This window comes from Rissa tridactyla, chromosome 14, assembly GCF_028500815.1.
Source record: "Rissa tridactyla isolate bRisTri1 chromosome 14, bRisTri1.patW.cur.20221130, whole genome shotgun sequence".
Classification (NCBI taxonomy): Eukaryota; Metazoa; Chordata; class Aves; order Charadriiformes; family Laridae; genus Rissa; species Rissa tridactyla.
This window is the reverse complement of record NC_071479.1, coordinates 1506600-1532716: the sequence shown is the minus strand read 5'-3', so window position 1 is coordinate 1532716 and position 26117 is coordinate 1506600. Positions and strand designations below refer to the sequence as shown.

The window sequence follows — 26117 nt, the reverse complement described above, 5'->3', positions numbered from 1 at the left end:
GGACCTTTGAGCTGACCCCGTGTGGTCATTCTTATTTTATGCTCTTCCTGGTGATACAATTTTCCCTGTTCTATCTTCTCATTTCAGGGTCAGCAGAGAAGGGAAAGCCACAGAGGGCTTATCTGGGCTCATATAGGCTCGAACTGACCCTCACCCACACGGGCCATGGTGGATGTACAGCGAGTTCTGCTTCCCTCCGACGACAGTTTAATTCTGTGTATTGCTGCGAGTTCTTAGCATGGCATATGCTCCAGTGCATCCTAAGTAAATAGATTATTAAATGTTTAACTCAGTAATAATAAACAGGTTAATTATAGCACATCATGTACATTCTAATGCAGTTGTCCTCCCTTTCTAATCTAGCAGCAAACCCCCCCTGTAGCATCCATGTTTTCTTTGTCAATTTGAATGTTACGGTAATTAAGTCACAGTAAAATAACACAACTAATTGCTTCCAGCTCTTTTCTGAAGCTCATCCTAATTTCCACTCTTTTCTGTGGCAGATTAAATAAACACGTCTTCTGCACAGCAGGAAAAAAATGCCATCACTCAGTCCAGACAGCACTAAATATTAATTGCCATGCACGATTAAAAACACGCTGGCTCCAAGCAACTCTATCTCATCCAGAAGCGGGATGACCCATTGCAGGTGGGGTGTGAAGGAACTATCTCAGCCTTGCAGGAATGAGAGCTGTGAAACACCACAACTAATGCTGCAGAAGTTAAAAATCAACCGATACTTCTCAGATGGGGTACTAATCTGCTTTTATTTTCTTATACCTAGTTTCTACCTTGCAAATTTAACGTCCGTGATTCCTACTGGCATCTGAGGACAATTCATATGGACTGAAGAGTTCGATCAGCAGCTTTCAAACTACCTCTCCTTGGAGAATGAAAAATGCCAAGACCCCGCCAGCCTGGGGACTAAGTTGAGTTGAAAACCTGTTGGTGTGGCAAAAAAACGAAGGCTGGAGAACCTGCCCTGAGGTCATTTTCATTCTTCTCTCCTGAACTCTGGATTTTCCACCAGGAAAAATAAACCTCATCTAGAAGGAAGGATGCAATGTTTTATGTCACATAGTTGTTGCACTCCAGCAAAAAAAGAAAATAATCCTTGTCCATGGCTTGCATGAAGCGTTATGGGGTCCAAAATGGGAATTATTAAACAAACTTTGCATATTCATCAAGCAGAAAGCAATCGACTTCTGGGTGCCTGCCCTGGAGTTTCCTTCCAGCACCTCTCCCCCGTTAACGTCACTCCACACGCACACAGCTGCTGCCGAGACCTTTTTTATTCCCTTTCACCACATTCACACGCTTTAAAAAACCGCTTTCAGGCAGGAGCCTGGAACCGGGTTCCCGGCCCAGCCCACGGCTGCCTCAGCAGGCCTGTCCCGACGGCGGCCCAGCCGAGGCCCGCAAGCACCCGGGGCCCCAGGCGCCACGGCCGGCTCTGAGGAGAAACAGGGACCGCACAAGGCCGTTATGGCGGATACCGAAAACCAAATCCGGGCCACCACCGTCCCCTCAGGCCGGGCCTTGTTTACCGGCCGCCGCCCGGCCCCGCCCCCGTGACGTGCCCGCCGCCCAGGGCTCCGCGCGGCACCGCCCCCCCGTCCCGAATCACGCGACCTCCTCGCGGACGCATCGCTCCCGCGCCGAGGATACCTCCGCCGCGGGGGACAGGGTGGGCGCGACGGCCGTCACCCCACCCCTGCTCCCCTCGGGGGAGAAGGGCCCTTGAGGGGGAAGAGACGAGCGGGGCGGTGAGGGACCGGCGCGGCGTCGGGAGAGGGGGGAGTGAATCGGTGGGGTGGGACTAGTTTGCGAGGCGGAGGGATTCGAGGGGAGAAGCGACCTGTGAATGGGAGGGGGAGGCAGGGCCAAGATGGCGGCGCCCTGTGGGCTAGAGGAGCCCTGAGTGGTAAACAGCTGAGGGGAGGAGGAGAAGAGGTGAGTGCGCTAGGCCTCCTCCTTCCTCCCCCAGCGGGACGAGAGCGGAGGCAGACGGGAGGGACGGGGAGAAGGAGACAGAGAACGGAGAGGGGGGGAGGCGGCAGGAGAGAGGGAAGGGGCCGGGGGGATGGGGAAGGCGAGGGTAAAGCCTGGTGGTGGGGTGGGGGCTATGTTCTTCCCCCGCCCCGGCCCCTTTCCTTCCCCACAGGCAAACTTGGCCTTGGTCGCCACCGCGGCTGCCTGGGGGAGGGGGGCTGGGGGCGCTGCCCCCCCCCTTCTACCCCCCTCTTCCACCCCCCCAGCAGCCAGCGCGCCTCTTTAATTTTGTGGGGTTTATGGAAAAAGGTTCAGCATCTCCGTTTCAGACACTGGGTAGCGATTTCCAGACTTCCCCTGCCTCGGTCACTTGCTGAGGAGGTTCCCTCATCCGGGGTGAGGCATTGAAGCAGTTGTTAAAAGTCTGTCCCCTTGTTGAGGAAGGCTTTTCTTATTTCCTTGCTCGTGGGTAGGTAATGTGAAGTCAGGATGTTGTTTACTTCTACAAGAAAACAGTTTACTTCCTGTTATCACAAAGAACTTGGATGGCTGCAGCTCTGAAGTTTTCACCCTTTGTTTGCTATGGATGCAGCCTCTATCATTGTTTTATCAGTTCAGTTAGTGCTTCTCTCCTCGTTTTTTTGGGTTTGTTTTTTTTTGGTTGTTTTTTAATGAGTCTTTTACAAGGCAATGAATGAAAGAAAGAACATGCCTTAAAGGAGTATATGATTCAAAACCCATAGAAATAACACCGAAACTGGGATCAGGTTTTGTGTGTGGAACTTTTTCCAGAACTGCTGTTTCCAGAGAAGCTTCCAGTGGATGCTAATACAGAAGGTTTGCGGTCTTTGTCTGGTCTGATCCTGTAGTTTCCTGAGGTTAACTTCTGTGGAAAGTTGTTAGAAATCCATCATAATTGAAGCATTACTGAAATGATCCCATTAGGTGGAAAAATTCCTCTTCAATTTAAATGTATGATCAACTAGAAACCGAATCTTTGGAAACTCAGGAAGTTTTAATAATTAGTGCAAGCATTGGGAATACATACTTGTGTCTGCAGTTGACTTGGCTTTGCTAAGCATCAGTCAGGTACTCTGCTTATCAGGAACAGCTACGCCACAGTTAAAATCATGGGCTTAAAATCCTTTACTCAGTAAGACACTCCTTTAGGGGTCTTTTTACTTGTTCACTTCTTCTGTTTTTTTTTTTTTTTAATTTATTAACAGCCTAGTCAACCCTGTACTAAATTGCCTTTATGAGGAGTTGCACGGACTTACTCAGATAAAAATATAATCAGAATATCTAATGTGTCATGAGATAATCTTTAATTAAAACGGTTTTATCTTTGGCAGTGTTTAATCCTGGCTCCTTAACTCTTAGTTACTTGCGAATTTGCTTTTATGGTGACTCATAAAAAGTGGCATTATTAAAGGGTTCCCATGTGACATATAGTGTCCAATTGCAGATGTTTTGGTGTATGAACAAACATTTGACTTTAGTAAGGATTTGTAGTTTAAAATGGATGCTGGCCCTGTTTAGAGCTGGACTGCTGGGATATTGACTTGTACTGATCCCTGAAATTCTTGCAACTGCCAAACACCTTATAGGAGCTGGTGATGTGATTACCAAAGTCAGTCTCTATGAGAACTGAATATCTTATAACACAAATGCATGCACAAATGTACATATATATATATATATATGTATCTTTGGAAAAGATACCTTCTGTAATAAGCAAATCAAATAATCAAAGCACATTTTTATGGTGGAGGCAGGGGAAAGGTACCAGATTTTATGCCATGTTGCAGGCAGGTGTCTATTTTATGAAAGAATATTACAGCTTGGGATCTTGGTCTGGTATGTTGCTGCTGTATTTTCATATAGTTTAATAAACATAATGAGGACAAATAATAATACTTCCTTTGTTAGCATAAGCATTTCTTTGGGTAGCAGGTAAAGATACAGAACAAACTTCTTGCAGTGGTGAACTGCTGTCCCTTGCCTGGGTATTTTTCTTTTTTGTTTTTGATTAAAAAGTTATGCATCATTTGCTATTGTTCTGTGTAATGCCTACTTTAATTCTTGGAGTAGTTAAAATGCTTCAACTGAGTACACGAGGTAGTTTGCAGTGCTTTCGAGATGTACTGAGTTACAGGCTAACTCTTTGAATATGTTTAAAGGTTTCTCTTGGTGGCAAAAAAAACTGCTACAGAGTTTTAGGAGGTCTCACTCCTTGTGTTACTGCAAAGTCTAGAGCTCTCTGTTTACCTGTTCATAGTTTTAAAAAGATTCCTTAGTTGAACTTATTTTCCTTGTGTACTGTTAACTGAATTGGCATAGAAAACCAGTGCTTGTTCTTATTTATTTATTTGCTATTAATATATGCAGTTGTGTGTAAGGAATTGAAATGATTCCTTTTCATGTTAGTAACTGGCTTGTTAGCATGGTTTCTACCAAAGGGTTAAGTTTCAGCCCTACCATGTTTGGGCTTTTTTCGGCATGCATTGCTTTTAAACAATTTTCCCTCTGACAGAAATTTGATGGGTAGCAATTAGCATAGTGTATTAGCACAGCATAGTTTCAAAAGAATTTTAAAAACTGCTGAATATGATTCTCTCTCTTTGTTTAGGGTTATTGGGTTTTTGTGATCTTCCTGTTCCTGCATTAGTTAAGCAGTTGTAGCAAAGTATATAATATCGAGTTATAATTATAAATAATTATCAAGTTCAGGAATCGTATCAGATATTAAAATCTGATCTTAAAATCCAGAAAAACATGGACTGCTAGAAGAAGCCAGACACCTTCATTCTTTAAATACGAATAAATAAATTAAATTAATTATACTGCCAATTGTAATGATCAGTTTGAACAGAGATTTAAAGTGCTTAGAGTTATTATTTCTGGATGGTAAGAAAGAGAATGATCAGCTGCTTACTTTCCTTTTGCCACCAGTGGTTTTTCTCTCTACTGTCACTTTTCATTCATTGCTTATGTCACTTCTCTAATGGTAATGTTTAGTTTACCTGTGAAGAAAACACAAATTGGGTATTGTTAGGAAACATAAAACAGGCCTGCAGTTTTGTATATCAGATGGGGGGGGGTGTGAGACTTATCCTTTCATGACAAACATTTCGAAGATTTGAGGGAGAAGGCCTACTTTGTTGTCAATCTGAATTTTTCTTTGAAAACAAGGATTTCTGTAAAATACTTCTGTCCTCATTCACGGCCTCTGCCAAAGCAGTGTCTGAGGCCTGCAGTAGAAATCAGATGGAAAAGTGTAAGCCTTGAGGTCTGGCTTCACTTCATTGCTGTCAGCAGTGGTCTTGTGTTGTTGAAATCGCCCATTTCTCTTGGGGCAGGAGAGGAATAACCGTTTACTGGCATGCCCCAAATTTAACTTCCAATTAATGAAAAGGGATGAAATGTTGATGTTGAACCCCGACATGTCACCCTCCAGAATAAGTGCTTCTGGTGTCTGAATTTCTATACTGTTACAGCAAATGCTGAGGACGTTCTGGGAGGAGTGTGCGTTTGTGTTGAGTGTGTCCCCCTCCTCCCCACCCCTCAGAGAAGCATAACTGGCACTACCAGCTGCTTTTTCATTTGGCTTGAGATAAAAATACACTGAACAGAAGAACGTCTCTTGACAGAAATACTTAGAGAAGTCATAATCTTTTGAAATACACTGCTATCTGTTTCTCTATTTAGCCTTTTCCAATTAGTATTTTTACGGTATTTTCCTTTGTCTTGAGTTTGTAGCTCAACTGTATTGTGTTGTGGTTAAATCAGGTACTGAAAAAAATTTTTAAAACAAATTGGTTCTTGGCTTGTTGTCTTCTCCTTTTTTCTCCTGTAAGCTGGCTCCAAATTAATACTCTTTACTAAAATCTGTCTTTACAAGGTAATGGAAGTTCCTTAACCTGGTCTGTCCCAGGTTCCTTATCTACAAGATTTGAAAATTGCATGACAGGTTACTGGTGGGACTGGTCATAAATCACTCTGACACCACGAGCCCTGGGAACTGTACAGAACGCAGTGTTTTCTGGTTGAAGTTAAAAGCCTGTTGCCTGTAAACGAGTTGTTCAGCTGTCTTTGCTTAAGAAAAGTGTGACACAACTTAAGACTTCTGCTGGAATTTCCTGATTTGTTCATTTGTGTTTGGCATCACGGACCCAGTATGATTAGAGAATCTCAGTCTTAGTCACAAATGACTTTACAAGAGATCCTGCTATGAGAAAGCTGTGATTTGTTTTTTTAAAAGTGTTACTATTTGTGTATATCAGGGTGACAGCATTATATTGGTGTTTATACGACTTCAGCAGTTAAACTTTCCACCTAGTGAAGTACCTATGTGTAATATCGTCCCATTTTTAGACGTGGTTTGGAGTACTTTTAATATTTTGAATACTGGCTTTTGGACTGGAGATTGTTCCACTTTACATAAAGTACTTCAGAGCATGATCGACTGATTGACAAGTTCATTTAAACTATGCTGGATTTGTTGCCACAAGGTCACTTGAGCCATCTGTTTTAATTAGTTTAGGGAGCTTGGGAAATTACTAGTTACCTAAGTATATAGTTATTGGCAGCTAAGCTTGCGTTATCAAACTTGCTTTTATCTGATTGTAGTGTTTGTGCGTGCCATCAGGCCAATAGCATAAAGTTTGAAATCCTTTTACCTACTGAACACTTAAACCGGTGTTTTTCCCATCTGTCTGCAAGTGTATTGTTGAACCTGACTTCCAGAAACATGCATGTTTCTTGACTTTGCCATGCTATAGTTCTTCCTCTGGCAGTATCAGAATTAGCGAAACCTGCCGTTGAGGTTTTCACTGGTGTGATGAAGATCCAGTCCAAGTATAATAGTATTACTAGAGGAAAATAAGAAATAAAAGCACTCTTTTCACTCTGGTGGGGGGCGGGAAATCAAAGAAAAGAGAGTTGACAAGGTCTTTATGGGGTAAAAAAGAGGAGAGACTAGCGTTTATGCTGCTTTAATTCTCAAAACAGGTTTTGCTTGCAGCTGGTTTGGGGGTGTGGTCATGCATCTCTTTTGTTAACAAGACTTTAAACAACTAATTCATATTGCTTAGGAAGCTGGTGAATCTATTGCTTAACCATAGCTGAGACTGTATCCTGATAGAAATTGAGGTACCTGTGTTAGCAAGCTCTTTACGGTGTAAAAGAAAGTGTTCTCAGAAATAAAGGAATAGATTACTTGTAGTAAACTGTTTCCCCTTATATAGTTCTGCATGCATTCTGGGTATCCCAGTATAACTGTAATTTAGTAAATTAAATATTACAGCAGTTACTAGAAACTAAAAAAGCAGTTGACTCCTGAAAATGAGTAACAAAGTGGAAGGTTGACTCCTTAGGTTGCATGGATGTGTGGATTTAAACTTTCTGAAAGGATGGTGTCACTCTTTGAACATTCCTTGCCTTCTAAACAGCAAGCTCTTTGAGGAAGAAGTTGAAGCTTGGAAGTCTGCACAATGTAGAGTTAAAAAAACCCAAACAAACAAAAAACCAAACCCCAAAAACGCATGCCCAAAGCACAACAAATCCCAGTTCTAATCTTTTTGGAGAGATCCAGTCTGTGTTTGAGTAAAAAGCAGCTCTTTTCCCCCACCCCAAGTTTCTATTTTATTATCCTTAGTTGAAAGTCTTGCTTACACTACCAGCCAGTTTTAAGTCTGCAGTTTTTAAGGTCTTGCCAGCATGGATTGTGAAAAGAAATAGCATTTAAATCTGAAACCCTTCAGTTAGCAGACTCTGCTAGCTGCTTGTCGATGAACTGGAATTTTATTTGGACTGTTCAGCTATGCAGCTACGATCACTGAAAACTGAAGGGGGGGGGTTGTCTTCTGGAGCTGTAATTCTGGAACAGTTCAAGAAAGTTTGTTGCTAATGAAATGACTGTTGCGAATGTGGTGCTGTATTATCACCTTTGAATTTGCAATCAGTGCCAGATTAAGTAAGCTGATGTCTTGTGGCCCTAATAAAAGTGACCTTGGGCAGTTCTGCAACTACAGAGTGGTATGTTGCAAATGACAAAGTTTACTGGTAGACAGGTTAACTCCTGCTGTTCAGTAACATTGTTAAACATAACTTTCTGAGAAAGTAATATATCTGTAAGTAATTACAAAGTTATGATTTAAAATAGAGCACTGATATTTGGTTCTTGGCTACTGTCTAACAATGTTTTGCCTGAAATCTAAAGACTTAAACAATTACAGTAGTTATTCTACGTTCAGAATTTGGTAGGATAAGAGAAGATTTCATTGTGTGTAATATTTTACCTACCATAAATAAAACTCTTTAGTAGCATTTGAGGGTTCACAGTACAAGACAACAATCTTGTGAAAGCCGTCTAGTTGGAGGCATTTGCACAGCTTAACCTGTGGACAATTCTGGAAAGGGCAACTGTGCAACACCTTGGGGTGTTTTTCAAACTAAGGGCTGACTTTCCTCCCTTTCCTCCTGCAGGAGGTACACAACTCTGCTATTCTTAGTAAAGAATTCAATGCTGTTCTGAATATACAAGGTTTGATAAGGAAGAAGTAAATTATGCCTTTTGTTAACCTCTTCATGCTTTTTCTTTATTAGTGATCATGAAAGGTGTGTGGCTGACAGCATTGCAGACAGAAGCTCGACTTGTCCACAGAACAGGTGCTGTATACACAATTGAAGTAAAAAAATCTTGTGTGTGAACTTCATACATGTCAGTCTTGCCTTCCTTGGAGGAAGTGAAAAATGCACACTAGCTGGAAGTAGGAGGAAAGAAGAAATCTTTGCTAATAAAATTAGGTGTGATGTAAAGCCATATTCTTTCTGCCACTGGGAAAGGTTCAGCATAGGATTCTTATGGATGAAGAAAAACTTGATTCATTTTGTGATGGATAAATAGATGTGATACCTGAATCCCTCCCTTGCTAGTACATGGGAGGAAGCCATCTTAAAAGCCTGAAATGGCTTAGGCTTACTCCTGCGTAGTACTGTGAAGCTGACCATCATGTTATCTGCACACTGTTGCATTTAATAATCTCTGAAGTTTATGCACTGCAGGGTTTTTAATATATAATGCACAAGTTATACATGTGAAAACAAGGTGTGTCGTGCTGCTACGCTTTTGATTTAGTATGCACAAGGTGGCTGAGGATCAGCAGCTGTAGTTACTGAGTTTCCTAATGGCTGCAACTTGGCCACATTGCAAGTATTAAAGCAGAAATCTATTGGTATGCAATAACACAAAGCCGAGGGCAGTGAATTTCTAATCTAGCCACAGGAGTGGAGAACGATCTTGAGATGCATATTTTCTCCAGTGTAGACCACTATGCAAAGGACTTGAAAGGTTGGTTGAGGAGGAATTGCTGTAAGAAAGCGAGAATGAATTGATTCCAGGGAGCTATATGCATTTCATTCAAAACTTTAGTCTTGGTTGGCTGACCTGGAGAGCAAATTAAAAAAATACCGTAACAGAGTGCTGTGACAGTCTGTATGTGCTAGCTGAGGGCTTCTGCGAAACACATTAATGTCTTTTTTAAAAAAGGTGAAGAAAACCCTGCTTATGACTCATTGGCCTCTTTGTAAACTTTTCTCTTACAGCCTTTATTGCAGGTGTGTAAACTGTAGCAATCCTTTTAGTGTACAACTTGTTAAATGGGCAATACTGCAGAAAAGAAATAGGGAAATGATGTAAGATTTAAGATGGAAAGGGAAAAAGGAAAGCTCATTTATCTACTCTCTCTTCTTTCCTAGTCTGGTAGAGAGGCACCAATGAGGAACTTCTGAAATTTTAACCTCCACATTCATGTCAGTACGTGCATCATGGCACAGCAGGGAAGTGTTGGTGAGCTCCTCTCGATGCTGGATTCTCCAATTCTGGGTGTCCTGGAAGATATAACAGCTGCGTTCAAAGATAATCTCATTTGCGGTATGTATCCTTTTTACGTAATTCAAGGAAGGGTTTTGCTTTTACACCAATAGAGGTGGAATAACATGGTGGGTTTTTTTCTATCAAACACAGTCTTTGAAAATGCAACTTGAAAGAAACTCTTGATACTTGGGTTTGAAATTGCTTTAAGGATTGAGGCTTCTCTTCAGTCCCTTTTGTTTAATGGCATGTCTCTTGGAAGGTGTGTTACATAATTGTTCAAAGGCTATTATAAAATGAATGGCTTTTCCTGGGGCATAACCTCAAGTTGTGAGCTGATGAAACTTTCTTTGTAAAGCGTATCTAGAAAAAATTAGGTGTCATTCACATTATGGGAACTATTGGGATTTTGTTAATTCAAATAACAAAAAAACAACGAAAAACCCGCAAACAGCAGACCCAGACTTTCGTGAAAAAATGATTGCTGCTATTAAGGCATTCCTTATGTTGATGGAGCCTTTTCAGAGAATGAGAGCATCGTCAGTGTCCTTGTCCTTGAATTTGTTCTCCTTTACCTGCTGAAGGGAGAGAATATAAAGTTATTCCTGAACTTTTCATCTGTACTGGGTAAAACACTCTTGCAGTTCAGGTGCCTCTAGGTTTTTAAGTTTAGACAGTAATTGTTATTAAAAAAACTAGTTACTCTTCTTGAGCCGAATGTAGTTGCTTGAATGGTTAGGAACTAGAAAATGTAGTTGAGAGGTCTCATTTCCCTACAGGTCTGGTAAACACTAAGTACTGGTTTGTGTTATAAATTGTGTAATAGTTGTTAAAAAGTTGTCTAATGTCCCTGTAACAAACGCCTCCTTTTTAGTGTATTGAGAACGTATGTGTTTTTTTTTTGTTCTTGCTGTACACAAACTGATAGACCGTGGACCTATGCTTGTGAACAACCTGGTGGACTATTACTTGGAAACCAATTCTCAGCAGGCGCTGCATATACTGTCCACACTGCAAGAGCCTCATGACAAGGTAAAAAAAATCTTGTTATTAAGTAGATTTTAGCCTGGTATTGAAGCAGCCTTTTAATAGCATCGGTTAGTACTCTGTTTTTCCATTCTGGTGTAGAATTACACTGTTGTAGAGGTGTAGTATCTCTGTAAAGTTTTTTAAAAAAAAAAATCTTGAAAGGTCTCTGTTTCTTGGGTTGCTTAAACTGATCCAATTAAGCAAAGAACCCCTATAAATAAAAGTGTTCTGAGGACTAATGTTGTCTCTTGGCAATGCTGCTGCTGCTTGTTCAATGCTGGATGTGTTAGCCTAAAACAAGTTGGGTATTTTGAGAGCAAGTAAGGATTTTTAAATAGATTGAGAGAATGGCACTAAAATTTGTTTTACTTCTGCTGACCAGAATTTTTCTATTATTTATTTATGATAAATGTTTTGAAGTGCAGTGACTGATTCTGGATTGAATAGTTTGTGTTTCACTACCAGCAGACTTAAACTTATTGCTGGGTTTTATTTGCTCTTGTATCCTGTATGTTTGTAAAATGCCCATAGTTTCCGTAATTGGCAATGGCAAACTGCTGAATATAGATTGGTAAAAAAAGAATATAAACCAGTTAAATATAAATACCTTTTTCTACCACGCTGCAAAATCCTCTATCAGCATCTACTGGACAAAATTAATGAATACATGGGCAAAGCTGCTACCCGTTTACCCACTCTCTCTCTGCTGGGACACGTGATAAGACGACAACCATCTTGGAAACATAAGCTTTCTCAAGCACCTCTCCTACTTTCATTGCTGAAATGTCTCAAGGTAAGAACTGTCAGTGTTGTCCATAAAACACTTGTACACCTGATGTAAACATACGTACTTGTAATGCAAGGCATTTGTTTTCTGTTTTGATGTCATTTAGTTAAGCTGTGAGAAGAGATAAAATGTTGATTAAAATACTGGGCCACAGTGGAATTTCATCAACTAAAGACTCTGTGCTGATCCTATTATTTACTGCGCTGTCACTGTATAACTTTGAGTTAGGAAAGTTTACTAAAACTTTTCTGAAAGTAACTTAAAGACAGAGGGCCATAGGTGAAATTGGTGGGTATCTTGAATGTGAACTTAATGAGAAATAGAATAACTTCCCATTAGTGCATCCTGAAATTTGTGCATGTTAAGTAATATACTGTACTTGCCGTGTAGATGGGCCGTGCAATGGAGTATTCCATGGTGAAATTACCTTTTAGCAGTCTTTCCCTTCTTAGCTACAGACATGCCGGATTACAAGGAGGTAGCTGTTTCACCATGCTTTGGGTTTTTTTGTTTGATTGTTTTTTTCGTATCTGCAAATTTATCAGTTACAATACTGGACAGTTTTGCAACAGTGAATAAAGAATGAGAAGTGTTTTGAGACCTGGAATGCCTTGTCAGTAATATCATTTAATAGCATAGTGAAGAATTCATGTTAGTTATTTAAGTCACATTTAAATGCATGATGTAGTCAAGTGCCAGTGCTCTTCAAAACAAAACCACAAAAAATTTGTGACTGCCAAAGACGAAGCTGCAAGTGCTGTTACTGGAACTCCTAATGTGATTGACGAGTTCTGTTATCCTTTTCAATGTGAGTGTTGGCTGATTGTGAGAGGAGCGAAGTGTGTCAGAAAGGTGGTGGGAGTAGAACAGAGACGTGGAAGTGCTAGGGTTGTGTACAGAGCGATAGCGATGGACGTGAAATGTGCTGCGGAAGGTTATGTCTGACAGGGAGAAGAGAGGCCATAGAATACACAGAGGAAGAAAAATCCGTAACACTGAGTATGTCCAGTCAGGCCGAGTGGCTCTTGGGAGACAGCAAGAACAGCTCAGTGGCATCTGGCCACAGGCATGCCTGTGCTGTTTACACCCCTATCCTGACAAGGCAGAGGTACTAGCAAGGAAAATGCTCATTAAGCTGGGGAAGAAAATAGGGACCCAACTGGGAAAGCATTTGAATGTTTTCTGCGTCCTGTCCTAAAATCTGATTCTCTATTACTGCTTCGTCTAGCTAAAGATTTTTACTGCCACATCCCTTTCTCTTGGTGTAAGCCATGGGATTCTAGTTGTTGTCTGAATTACTGCTTTATGAAATACTCCACAGACGGAGTCATCAACCAGGTTTACTAGGAAAGCTTTTGACCCTTGCGTCGGTAATTGTCCAACATCCTTGAATACCATGATCAGATTTGCAGTTTCTTGGGCTCTGAATGCTGTGTGTTCTTAGCTCTGGGAAAGAAGGGAGGCAGTACATAAGATGCTTCAAATACCAGTAATTTTTTTTCTACCCAGTTGTGGAACTGTGGTGATGTTCCCTTTTTAACTAAGTCAAGTCTTTGTACAGAAAAGCAGTGGCAGAATAGGACCAAGAGCAAGAATCCCAAATATTTTTTCTTAAGAGTTATTCTGGATGAAAGTGACAATAATCTTGGTTCATTAAGTTATGTTAGGTTTTGGAGGGACTGGTTCAAAGTAGAGAACTTTTTCCATGATGATGATTCAGCGTTCGCTTCATCCTTGGAAAATTTAAGTTCAACACTTTTAACTGACTAATGCAGGTTTTTTCCCTTCTTGCAGACTGACACAGATGTAGTAGTACTCACCACAGGTGTCCTAGTGCTAATAACCATGTTGCCAATGATTCCCCAGTCTGGCAAACAGTACCTTCATGATTTCTTTGGTATCTTTGGGCGTCTCTCAGCCTGGTGCTTGCCGAATCCAGGTGAGATTTCAACTTTGTTGCATGCAGTTATGGTTTAGTAGTATCCTTGTGACTCTTATGCAGTTGGTGAGCACGTTCTTCAGACTCTTAATGATCTGAGGTTATTTAAATGCAGAAAACAATGTATTAAGCCGACAAGCTATTCTGTTCTTTGATAGCATTTAGGAGTGCTTCTTTGCTCAAAACATAGAAGTCTCTGAGATTCTTCCTTGTGTGCTGCTACTACGTGAAGTTTCACTGGACTGAAATGCTGCCCTGATGTCAGCGAAAAGCAGAGATGGATCTTAATGGATAGAGGAGGGAAAATGCTGACATTTGAGGCAGATATTTGGGAATTTGAGATTCCCAGGTACGAATGGGGAGAGGGAAGAAGCAACATCTAAGAGTTTCTTTTAACATGCAACTATCAATAGTCATTAAAGTGTTGGCAAACTCGTCTTTTCAGTTATAGCATTGGTTCTGATGAATTGGTTTTGCTGATTTTGTTGTAAGGTGTCTGATATCTAACACTGGCATTATCTGTGTATGTGTCTTATGGCTGTATGAACAAATGCTGTGTTAAGCACACAGAGATGCTATTTAGAGAGCCATTTTGCATCACAAGTAGGACTGGAACTTAGAAGATGGCTAGTAAGACTCAAGTCTGTTGTGATTGCTTATTGTGGGTACGAGCTTTTAGTTTTTACCTTTGAAGTGGAGCAAACCTTAGTCATTTTTAATCTTTCAGTCTTGCGGACTCTGTCTCACTATCTAGAGGAGTTTCAGGTTTTAACTTGAATAAAAAATGCTGTGCTTTGAGAATGACAGGATACCAGTTGGAATTAATGGTCCATATCATAATTTTTGGTTTTGCTGTGAGCTGGTGAGTAAGTGTTGCCTATTCTCTCAGAAGACTTCACGGTTTTCCTAGGGGCTCTTTGTATCTCAGAAGACTTGTCCAGTTAACCTTTTAAACTTAAAAGTGTTTTGCTTGCATTCTTAAAAGTCTTGTTCTTTTCTCCGATGTAATGAAAAAGATTCTACTTTTTCCAGGTCACGTGGCAGAGATTTATCTTGTCCATCTTCATGCCAGTGTCTATGCTCTCTTTCATCGTCTTTATGGAATGTATCCTTGCAATTTTGTCTCCTTTCTGCGTTCTCACTACAGTATGAAGGAAAACTTGGAGACCTTTGAAGAGGTAGTCAAGGTAAAGTGCTGCTTATCTCTATATTACCTGAGACAAGGAATTCATAGCTGTATAAATGCAGGTATTTGCCAATTTAATACACTACATGGATTTAACTGAGGGCTGCTCAACAAAATGGAATAAAACCAGGCTATTGGAGGACTGAAATCTCGGTTGGGAGCAAGATCATCTCTTGAAGCTGTAATGATGTGTGTTAGCTTTATCTGTTAAATGTAACAATATGTGCTGTTGGGATCAGTAGGTTGCTCATCAGCTTTGTATAGTTTAGTGCAATCAAAAGATGCTATACTGATAATACATACTTCTTGTTCATCCAGCCAATGATGGAACATGTGCGAATTCATCCAGAATTAGTGACTGGATCTAAGGACCATGAACTGGACCCACGAAGGTATATATGTTCACTCTGCTATTAGGAAAGGCTATAAATGAGAAGCTTTTAGCTGGGTTATTTCAGAAGGCTTACGGCAAAGCCTCTTCTGTCAGCAACAGTGTGTGTCAGTGGTGCTTTGCCACCCATATTCTTAGGTACACCAGGTAAACATGTAGTCTTTCTTCATGCAAGCTTACAGCTGGATGAATAAGCAAAAACTGTTGTGAAAGGCCATTAACAACAATGTTGGGGTTCTAAATTAATTTTGTGTCTGGGATAGAATCTGTCTTCTACTTAACAGTTGACTTTGTCTTAATTTTATGGTTTAACAATCAAATGTCCTCATAAAGTTCTAAAAGAATTTGCTTTTAATGAACAAAGAGAAACTACCACTGTCCTGCTTCATTGCCTTAAGGTTTGGGTCATATTTTTTTTCCATTTGTTGAAGTACTTGGTGGGATTTAAGTGTTTAAAATGGCTTCAGTGTGTCTTGTTTTGGTACCTAGATATTGGTTCAGTTAACAGATCAATTCTTTTAACAGGTATGTCTTAACATTATCAGCTGTATTAGTTTTCTTTAGAAATAGGCTCATTTGCCTGCAGCAGCACCACTTGCTGCTTTTCTCTTGTCTCCACAGGCCCAGCCACTGAAGAGGAGAAATTGACTCTTGTTGCTGCACAGTAGTGCTCTTGCCCTGCTTTTCAGAGCCACTAGGAAAACACTACTAAATGGGAACCTATTGAATATCACAATGCTCAATTTTGCAGACTTCTCCCAGACAGGGGGGAGGGTGGCAGCGCTAAGGAGTACAATTGGCACAAAACTACCAGTCAAAGCCTTCTGATTTGGTATATTGCACATAATATCTTACATTCAGAAGCAACTCAGCCTTTAATAGGCAGCCTTATGTGCTTTCTCTTCTTCACAGTGAACTTCCATCCCCTGAAATATTGGGCAAATCTAATCTGGCTGCTTAGTTTAGTGAGAAAAAGTTTTCAGAGTGAAGGAGGTAGTAGTAACAAAAAACATTCCTAAAAGTTGGGAGGGAAAACACAGTCCTGAAACTGTCATTGCAGATGGTGTTTGCTTAAATAATACAAGATTCCCTTGCTGCTGGCATGTCTAAATTTTGACTACCAACATCTGAGTCTAGTTGAGCTGATTTCTACAGTTGCTGAAGCTCAGGACCAACCAAGTCTTCGTATGCTGTTCCTCCTTTCCAGAGTGCTCCATGGCAGACCTTTATGGATCTCTGTGTCAAAGCTGTTTGTGTCCTCTTTGAAACCCCCTCTTAAAAGTCATCTGGTTGCAATTTCTATATGGTGCCTTGTTCCAGTTTTGGCTGGGAGCATGCAAAGCTGTCTGGAACAAATGAGCCATCCAACAATCCAATTCCTCATATCTCCAGGAACTCTTTGTTTGTAACAATAATTGACTAACTTACTCTTTTGGATCCAAAAACTGTCTGCAGGTGGAAAAGACTAGAAACTCACGATGTTGTGATAGAATGTGCCAAAATCTCCCTGGACCCTGCAGAAGCCTCGTATGAAGATGGCTATTACTCTGTGTCTCGGAAACTCTGCACAAGCTTAAAACATCGTCAAACTGACCCCAGTGCCAGCTATTACATTGACACACAGAGCAGCTATGGTAAGACCTGCCTGACGGCTAACAAATACCCAATTCCTGGAGGAAAATTGGCCTTTTGGAAAAAGACATCTTACTAACTTATCCCGCTTAAAGTCTAAATCTTAGGCACCAGAAAACAAACCATCATTTAAAAAAAAATCCAAGTATATAGATGTATGCTCTGGTCATGCAGACATACAGAATGTTGGCAAAGTTGCCTTTCCCCAACCTCTTCCCTGCCCCAAAACAACGAACCAGACAAAAAAATAAAATATTCAATAGCTATTTTCTTGGGCTGGAAGAAAAGTCTCTTGTTTGCTAGCTGTGACTGTCTATATTGAATGAATTTGAAGTGTTTCGTTTAAAAGTCTTTAATTATTAACCAGAAGAATAGTTGATTTGTATCTGATGTGTAGGATACTTTTAAGTTTGGTTTTGTTTGTTTTGTTTTGTTTTTTTTTTTAAACTTTCAGGGACTTCTACCCCATATTCCACTCCTCGGCTAACACTATTACAAATGCCAGGGCAGCTACCTCAGATTTTGAGCCCACAGTCAATACAGCCATCAACTGAGCCACAGCAGGTAAAGCAGAAGATAAAGCCCAGCGTGCTTTTAATTCTTTGCACTTTGTTCGTAGTTTCTTGTGACAGTCTAAAAAATTGACGTTTCTGAGAAGTACAGTGAATTCTTCAGAACTCAGTGTGCGTTTCAGATTTTATATCCATCTGATTTCCTGTGTCGGAACCTGGATGCAGATGTTTCACATACACCTTTTCTGAGCTTCGCTGATTTGTACTTATTGCTTTTACATAGGTTACCATCTGGAGTCCTTCTGCAGTTTGTGGTATGACCACTCCACCAACCTCCCCTGGAGTTGTCCCATCAGAGTCATCCCAGTCTGCATCACAACCTTACAGCAAAGCTTTTGGCACATCTGGTACGTGCTGCATTTTGGAATTAGACCTTCAAAAGGTTTGTTGTAACAGAAACTCTGGCTGTAAATTTTGCGTCTTAAATGGGAATGCCACACCATGCCATTTGATAGGCTTAAGTCATTATTTCTGTGAACTGAGTACCTGGTCATCCAGAGCAGTACGAGCGCAAACACTGAGATAAGAAATAAGTTACAGTGAATTAAGTGTCAAAGTCTGAAACAGGCCTTTTAGAAACTGTGCGCATTTATCTTGGTAAATAGTTGAAAGAGATTTAAGAAGTAAATGGTTGAGATAGTGTATAAACGTATAATTCTTCACATACAATATTCAGCTGAAACGAGTAAGTTGGAGCCTTGCTGAGAAAACTTGCTCCTCCTTTTCAGCAGGGGGGAAAGGAACACCTTTGGGAACGCCAGCCACATCTCCTCCTCCACCCTGCACTTCAGATGACTTTGTGCATGTTTCACTCCCTTCAGCTGCTGCCACGCCTCCTAAAAAGGTATAACAAAATTCTGCCAAACAAATCTGATTTTTTTTTTCATTGACTTGTCATACATGCAGTGACCGTAACCAAGAAAGGAAAATTAGAGTAACTGATTGACAAAAAACGTTGCATTTAATTGCAAAAAACTCATTTTCCTTCTAAGTTTAGACAACTATTGCCATTTCCAGTTGCACAATTTTAAGACTTTTAATACTGGTTTGCTGTTTAAGCCATCTATTTGCAGGAATTTCCTTTCTATGAAACTGTCCAAGAGGTTAATTTCCAATAAATACCTGAGGTGAAGAATTTATTTTGGTTTGTTTTTTTCAGGAGGACAAACCAGATCCTGGGAGGCCTTTACTCTACCGACAGCAAAATGTCACAAACAGCGATAAATCATTGGGTAAATTCCATTTCCTCTCCCCATTACAATAACCTGTTGTAAACAAATCCTGGTTTTATTGACAGATGTTCCAATTGCCAAACACTTTTCCACAAGTTTTTCACTTTCTTTTTTTTTCCTGAGTTCTTCGTAGTTCCAGGATCCTGCTTTAACCTGTGATTCAACTTAAAACCTTCTTGTGATGCTTTTAGTTTTGTTTCTATTTATTCATCTTCAGAAATAGCTTGCAGAATTTTTTAACTTGCCCTCTTGCATACTTACGCATGTTTAAATATGCGGATCAGCACTGAAGGTTGAAAAAGGATATTTTTTTTAAAAAAAGCTGATTCTTTGAGGGTGAATTTTTTTATTGGAAGCAGCGAGTTATATATGAAGTCTTTAACAAGTTTTATGTCTCATATCTGGATTAAACTGTAAGGCTGCACATAAGGATAGATACGATGCTCCCTTTTAAAGGCGCTTGGAAAAACTTTGTTTTCTATCTACAATTTTATTGCTGTACTTGAACCTTTTTTTAAAGTCCTGTGGAATATTGAAATCAACAGTGGATGGTTGTGGAACTCAGCTTCTAATAGGTAAATCTAGCTTCCATTTTCCATTCTCTGTCATCTACATCTGTGACAGCTGTAGAAAGGTTTTTGGCACTGTATTGAGACTTCTGTACTGTGAATCTTTACCATCCTCGAAGTGGAGGTGATAGTGATATTTAAAACTGGTTTTTCTTGGTGAGGTTTTATAGCAACACTGGAATCTGAACTTTCTGAATTACAAGTTAAGAACAGGCTAGGTTTTTCACTGGGTTCCTAAGCTGTGACTGAGCCGCGAGCATGAGGTTTCTGTCCTGCATGCCTTAGTGTGTATCCCCCTGGCAGCTGTCTCAGAGTTTTGATCAGTAGTCTCATATTGTCAAGTTTGTATTACGTCGGTTGGTGTCCTTGTGCAGCCAGATGAGAAGCTAAAGGGGAGTTTAAAGCTGATGTGGAAGTATAGTAGTCACTCTACACTTAAGCCTCTTTCTTTTTTTTTAATTTATTTAATGGGTTAAATTGCAAACAGCACATCCCTATTCATAGAGGCGGTCATTTATTCTAAGGTCCTTATTCTAAGGACCTTACAGCAGTAAAAGACTTCTGGTTTGTGCTGTGATAAGGCTGGAGAAAACAGCATTTTTACAACTAACTTTTCTTTTTTCTTTTCTTTTCTTCAGACACACCCGGTAGTAAAAGTTCAGTAACCCTAAGTGATCTTCCAGAGTTTTTAGGTGGTTTGTCTTTTGAAGATAGTGCTGAAAAGGACAGAGAGGAAGGTAATTTCTGTCATCCTTACATAAACCTTAGCTAAGGAAATGTTTATAATGTCGAAATACTAGGTGCATAATTATGCTTCCCCCTCCCATCCTTCTCAGATGCAATATCTAAAGAGATCTCCGAGATCACAACCGATGCTGAACACATGGTGCCTAGAGGAGGATTTGACTCTCCGTTTTACCGCACAAATGAAAGTCTGTCAGGCTCTCAAAAGAAGACCCATTCAGTAGTCTCTAGTGTTCAGGGACACAGTCAGACCTCTGAGCCTTTAACATCTCTGGACAAGCCTGGGCCTGAGAGTGCGCGGGAAACACCCAAACAAACATTTACTCCCATAGACAAGCCCTGTGGAGGCTCTGGTGAAAGCCCTGCTGGTAACAGAGAAGGAACCTCTGGGGAGACGAGTATTCTCACTCCCAGCCCTTGCAAAGTACCAGCACAAAGAAGGGTGGTGTTTGGGAGCGGGCAGCCTCCCCTATATGAGCACCTTTTTGAGGTTGCATTACCAAAGACTGCCTACCTCTTTGTTGGCAAGAAGACTGAGGAGTTGCTAAAGAAAGCCAAGGGAACCCAGGATGACGACTGCATGTCCTCTACTTCTCCTGTGGAAGTACTAGACAGACTGATACAGCAAGGAGCGGATGCACACACTAAGGAGCTGAACAAGTAGGTGACTGAAGATCTTACTCTGCATACTTTCTTGTTATTTCTTTTTTGTGTTGTCTTTTCTCCAATAGCTGTGCCTGAAAAGCAGGCCTGTCTGGAAATCTACAATGAAACTGTGTTCTGTGAAATGTTACTGTTGCTGAGCTAGGGGTTCTGGGTGGAGGGTTTTTATATTTGCAGTGGTAATGTGGTTGCTTTGATATAAAAACAAGGGGCTGTGACTTTTACTAGGACTCTTACTGGCTTCACTGCAGAGCTTGGGATGAAGAAGTAGGGCTGTTGGCTGTGCTACAAGTGTGGGTTTGGTACCACTGTTAGTGAGATTTATTTACGTTATCAGGTTTAAGTCCCTCACTAGATGGTCTAAAGCAAATGTTGAGGCCAAGGGGAGATTAACATTTTCTTCTTTCTAATATATATGAAGCTAAAAACTGGAGAACCAGATTTAAGGTTTAGGTGTATCTGCTGTATTCCTTCTTTCCATCTTTTTACCCTGTAGTCTGCTTTGTCCTTATGCTGTTTTCTATGCCTGAGAGAATTTTTTTAACTTCCAAGAAACGATGCCCTCCATCATCTGCCTTTGCAACCTGCTGCTTGCACGGTCCCTCCTTATTCGCTTCATACTGACTGAGTGTAATTGCACTTTTGTTAGGCTGTAAGCTCTTTTGAGGTGGGCATTCCATTTTAAGGTGACTTGCAGAGTGTTTGTATATTTAAACTTACTATTTCATGCTGCATCTTCATTTTTCAGATTGTCTCTGCCAAGTAAATCTGCTGACTGGACTCACTTTGGAGGTGAGGAAGTTTCTCATGTGTTTTGGCAATCTGTTCCTCTATTATTAGACTTGCTTAAACAATGACCTGCATACTTCTTCTGCCACGTTATTGAGGAAAAAAAAAAATGGTGCCCTCCATTGAGTCATGGATTATCTGCTTAGCAGATGGACATCTGTGTTCCAGTGAGATGAGCTGCTTTTTTTCATCTTTGAAAAGTGAAAGCTGCCTTCCCCACAGTTCTAGATATTTCTGCTTTTGACCATTTAAGATCTGCTAGCCTTCAGAATGATTCTGAACATCTAACAGACCCTTCCACCTTTGAAATACTACTAGAATCTAAAAATTATGATTGTTTTTCTTGCTGCTTCATGTGTGTCATAGTTCTGTGCTCTTAGGCTTCTGTGATGATGGTGAGCTTGGCTTTTTTTCTCAGTAGAAGGAGTATTTGAAGCATGTACGTGTTGCTCTGGGAAAAATCTTTGAGACTTTGTATTGGGCATCAAATGGAGCAGACATCTTTAAGTTGTAATTTCAAATAACGCTAATTTGCTTATTTTAAAAAAATACTTCCCAAATCTGGAAGAGGGACGGTACAGTTCAGTAACATCTTCTGCCGTCTCACTCCAATCCAGGTTCTCCCCCTTCAGATGAGATTCACACCCTGCGCAACCAATTGCTTTTGCTGCACAACCAGTTATTGTACGAGCGCTTCAAAAGACAGCAACATGCCCTTCGGAACCGTCGACTCTTGCGAAAAGTGATCAAAGCAACAGCACTGGAGGAACATAATGCTGCCATGGTGAGCAGGGATACAATTCTAGCAGTGATTTAAATACAGCGATGATAGAACAAATGTTAATTGGTTTGGCCAGTATTTTTCAGTCCTGCTCAGAAAAGGAGCCTCACTTCTCACCTCATTAAAGTCAGTGTTTGTGGAATGATTTGTGGACGAGTTACGTGCACTGTGATTATTAAAACCAGTAGTTTCTGTTTGACTGTAGGCAACTGAATCATGGATGCCTGCATGCTTGACCACTGCCAGCACTTACCTTTGGATAATGTTAAAGGCTTCACAGTTAGTGGAGTGGTTACTTAATGCCTAGGTTGACACCTTATTGCATTATTTGAAGAGGTATTGTCCTTTCTCTCCTCAATTGAGGAGTAATAGCAAAAACTGTGAAAAGTCAAATGTTCCTTTTCAGAGCTATTCACTATGGTAAAATTCCAAGTTAAGTGCGTTGAAAGATGTTTCACTACAGATTTAGGGATGTTTCATTCTGTGTCACCGTATTATAGCTAATTCCATCAACAGTTTCACCTTTTGATAATTCAGTAGAAGATCCAAAAATAGACCTCCAAATAGGTGTTGGAAGATGAACTGTTGCTTCAGCTATGAAGCCCAAGTGCCTGTTGAGAGCATGAGCTGCAGTGGAATAATCTGCTGTTGCTCGTTGTGCCTTTGGATGTGACCAGGGTTTTCAGCCTGCCCACTCTGTTACCATTTTTCAGCCAAAAACTGAACCAAACCCCAAAAGCTGTAAAAACATGCTCTAGATAGAATGTCCTATCAATAGAGAAGTGTTATGCCTGCATGCTATTAGCTAGCAACTTAGGACAGATGTTCTAACTGATAAAGCAGGTGTCTTGTCTGATGCTTCCTATGGGGTTCTTAACAGAAAGATCAGCTGAAACTACAGGAAAAAGAAATCCAGGCCTTGAAACTGAGTCTGCAGAAAGAACAGGCAAGGTACCACCAGTTTCAGGAGGAACATGAAAATATAGTGGCTCAGCTTCACAGCCAGATCAGACAGCTGCAACACGACCGGGAGGAATTCTACAACCAGAGCCAGGAATTGCAGGTATGAAGCGTGGCACCAAACAAAATAATGTTATCTACTTACTGTGGTTTTAAAAATAACCTTCCTAATAACATGGCATGAAATATCTGAGAGAAATTTATATATCTCTATAATAGGTATTGCCATAATTCAGAGTAAGACGGTGCATAATTGGAAATGCCTAACTTAGTCATCATCCTTTTATAGTTCTGTTTTGTCCCGTCTTCAGTTTGGAAATAGAAAAATGCAGTTTCTTAGCTGGTTTTGTGACTTTCACAAGTACTCAGTATAACTTGATTTATGGTGCTGGGGTTAATGGCCCTCCAGCCATATGCCATTGCTAGTCCTTACTAAAGTTTCAGAACCCTGACTGAGGGTTGTGTGGGGTTGTTGTTGTTTTTTTGATTTGAACAGACCAAGCTGGAAGACTGCCGGAATATGATTGCAGATCTGAGGTTAGAATTAAAGAAGGCTAACAACAAGGTGTGTCACACTGAATTGCTTCTTAGCCAAGTTTCTCAAAAGGTAAGAATAGCTACTGTTCCCAGGGTCCCTTTGTCCCTTTGTGTCTTTCTGGTTTGTTGGGGTTTTTTTATAATTTTTATCAGGTGCTTTTTCTTGCTTGTTCTGAAAGAAGCCTGTCCTTAGTTCCATAGAATCCGATATAAATTGCACCAAAATAACAGAGAGAAACCTGTTTTGGTGAAGAAACTTTGAACTCAGTTCAAAGGCTTCTGAAACGTCTCATTTTGTCTGCTTTTTGCACAGTAGAAATTTGCAGATTAAGCAATATGAACTTGTATTAAAGCTTTGCTAAATCTTGATGCCTTAGAGATCTTGTTTATATCAGAAATTGAATGGACTTCTCGTGTAAGTGGAAACATGGTTGTCTTAAGGGAAGCAACGCCTATGTGGTGGCATTCTGTATGGACCGTCACCAGCTTTATGAAAGCTAATTTATTCAACACCTATTACCTATGATGCATTGGATTCTTGTTTTTGTCTGCCTTTGTTATAAAAATATCCTGTGAACACAATGCCTATCAGCTATGGCTCTCCTGCTGGACTATTCATTGCAATGTTTGATTCTGTTCAATTTCTCTTTAAAGCTTTCCAACAGTGAATCGGTGCAACAGCAGATGGAGTTCTTGAACAGGCAACTTCTGGTTCTTGGAGAGGTCAATGAGTTGTACCTGGAGCAGCTGCAGCACAAGCACACAGACACTACAAAGGTATGATTCCAGAGGAGGCCTTTTGGGAAGACATCACTTGAGGTCGTCATCGGGCTGTTCTCAGCCTTGTGTTCAGAATGAAGGAAATGCTTCATTACTTAACAGATACTTGGCTTTGAAATATGATTTTCAGGGATTGGATTTCATATTTAATCTGTTCAGCTATTTTTGGGTACCGTGTTGTTATGGAATCTCTTGAGTGCCCTGTGCTTGAGAGCTAAGACTTAGGGTACACCTGAAGTCAATTTTAGCCACTTCATGTAAATTCTTAGCAATTTTATCTTGTCAAAGACCAAGACTTTACTGTGCTCTTAAGGTGATTGGCAGCAGACCGTTGCTGGTAAAGTAACATTGGGCTCTTACATTTGTGAAAGCGTGTAACGCAGGGTAGCGTTGCTAGAATTTGTAGAAAGATCTTAACCAAGGTTTTACCAGGTTTTGTGATCTTCTGTTTTGAAAAAAAGTAGTCTTCTTACTCGGTCATTTTCCTATTAAGAGTTAATACTAACTTTACTAAAACTTCTGTGGTTCATATGGTTTTACTTCCTGACTTCAAAGAAACCTTTTTTAATTAGAAGCAAGTAAATTACACAACAATATAACTGTTTCTGCGTGAGAGCAAGTAATTAAAGAAGGTGGATAATAAGCCAAAAAAAAAAAAAGTCTTTCACTGGTATTTAATGAAGGTCGTGTTGCAAAAATGGTTTTAAAATTGACTTTGTTTATCCTAATCTGGTGCAGAACTGGCAAGTTTGCTTTGCTGAAAAGGGCATTTCATAAGGAACATTAACGTGCTAATAAATTCCAGTGATGTATAGTTATTTTCACAGTAACTTAATAGTGTACATCCTCAGAGTATCCAGTTTTCTATATCTGTTTTTAGAAATGCTGCTTTTATTCCGTCCTGCTTAAAAATGTGTCTATTTATAGCATCAGAAACATGTCTAAATATTAATGAAAATAATGCACAAATTATACTTTAACATTGTGTTCTTTCCTTCGAGGAGGTTGAAATGTTGCACGCTGCTTTTCGGAAAGAACTGGAGAAGGCAAAATTGTGTGTTCAACAGCAAAGCCAAAGGCTTGATGCTTCCCAGAAACGGATAGCTGAACTGGAATCTCAGCTTGCTAAAAAGGACCACCTCTTCTTGGAGCAAAAGAAATACCTAGAAGATGTCAAAATCCAAGCAAGGTAGGAGCTTCCTATGTAAAATTTTAACTGTGCGTTGACAGAGGCACCGTCATAGTTGTGCAGAATCTGGAAACACTGAACCTGATGGTTCTCGGTTTCTTTTTCTGTTCAGAGGTCAGCTGCAAGCAGTAGAAAGTAGGTACAAGGCCCAGAAAAGAATCACACAGGCATTTGAGCTGGAGATCTTGGATCTGTTTGGCCGGCTGGAGAAGAGCAGCCTACTGAAAAAACTTGAAGATGAAAGAGCAGAAGCAGCTGAAGCAGCAGAAGAAAGGTAAGGGTGATGATGTAAAATATGCTGGACTCATGACCAGCTCCTTGGAAGTTGATATCCTTGTGGAATTCCCAGCACTTGGATGCGTCATCTCAAAATATTTCTGTTACTCCCCCTTTTACAGACTCTGCCCAGGTTACTGAGTCGTTGACAAAACTGGAAGTGCTCATGAAGTACTTTTCAGACAGCTGAACCGTT

At 40.4% G+C, this 26117-nt stretch overlaps 1 protein-coding gene across 6 annotated transcripts in view; it reads left to right on the top strand.

Annotated features, from left to right (window-relative positions):
• The first annotated feature begins 1607 nt into the window (after positions 1 to 1607).
• TSC1 (TSC complex subunit 1) overlaps positions 1608 to 26117 on the top strand; it is a 28176-nt gene continuing 3666 nt past the window's right edge. The window contains exons 1-23 of one of the 6 annotated variants that reach the window (XM_054220495.1): positions 1608 to 1766; positions 8599 to 8661; positions 9751 to 9925; positions 10019 to 10127; positions 10794 to 10897; positions 11535 to 11687; positions 13476 to 13620; positions 14653 to 14807; positions 15125 to 15198; positions 16653 to 16831; positions 17284 to 17393; positions 17625 to 17748; positions 18130 to 18245; positions 18561 to 18633; positions 19841 to 19939; positions 20039 to 20606; positions 21358 to 21401; positions 22016 to 22182; positions 23060 to 23242; positions 23636 to 23746; positions 24331 to 24453; positions 25458 to 25645; positions 25758 to 25919. In XM_054220495.1, coding sequence (XP_054076470.1) covers positions 10109 to 10127; positions 10794 to 10897; positions 11535 to 11687; positions 13476 to 13620; positions 14653 to 14807; positions 15125 to 15198; positions 16653 to 16831; positions 17284 to 17393; positions 17625 to 17748; positions 18130 to 18245; positions 18561 to 18633; positions 19841 to 19939; positions 20039 to 20606; positions 21358 to 21401; positions 22016 to 22182; positions 23060 to 23242; positions 23636 to 23746; positions 24331 to 24453; positions 25458 to 25645; positions 25758 to 25919 — 2897 coding nt within the window. In that variant the 5' untranslated portion in view covers positions 1608 to 1766; positions 8599 to 8661; positions 9751 to 9925; positions 10019 to 10108. Of the gene's footprint in view, positions 1767 to 1841; positions 1954 to 8598; positions 8662 to 9750; positions 9926 to 10018; positions 10128 to 10793; positions 10898 to 11534; positions 11688 to 13475; positions 13621 to 14652; positions 14808 to 15124; positions 15199 to 16652; positions 16832 to 17283; positions 17394 to 17624; positions 17749 to 18129; positions 18246 to 18560; positions 18634 to 19840; positions 19940 to 20038; positions 20607 to 21357; positions 21402 to 22015; positions 22183 to 23059; positions 23243 to 23635; positions 23747 to 24330; positions 24454 to 25457; positions 25646 to 25757; positions 25920 to 26117 lie in introns of those variants that run through there. The other 5 variants (XM_054220492.1, XM_054220493.1, XM_054220490.1 and 2 more) reach the window with 5 other exon arrangements.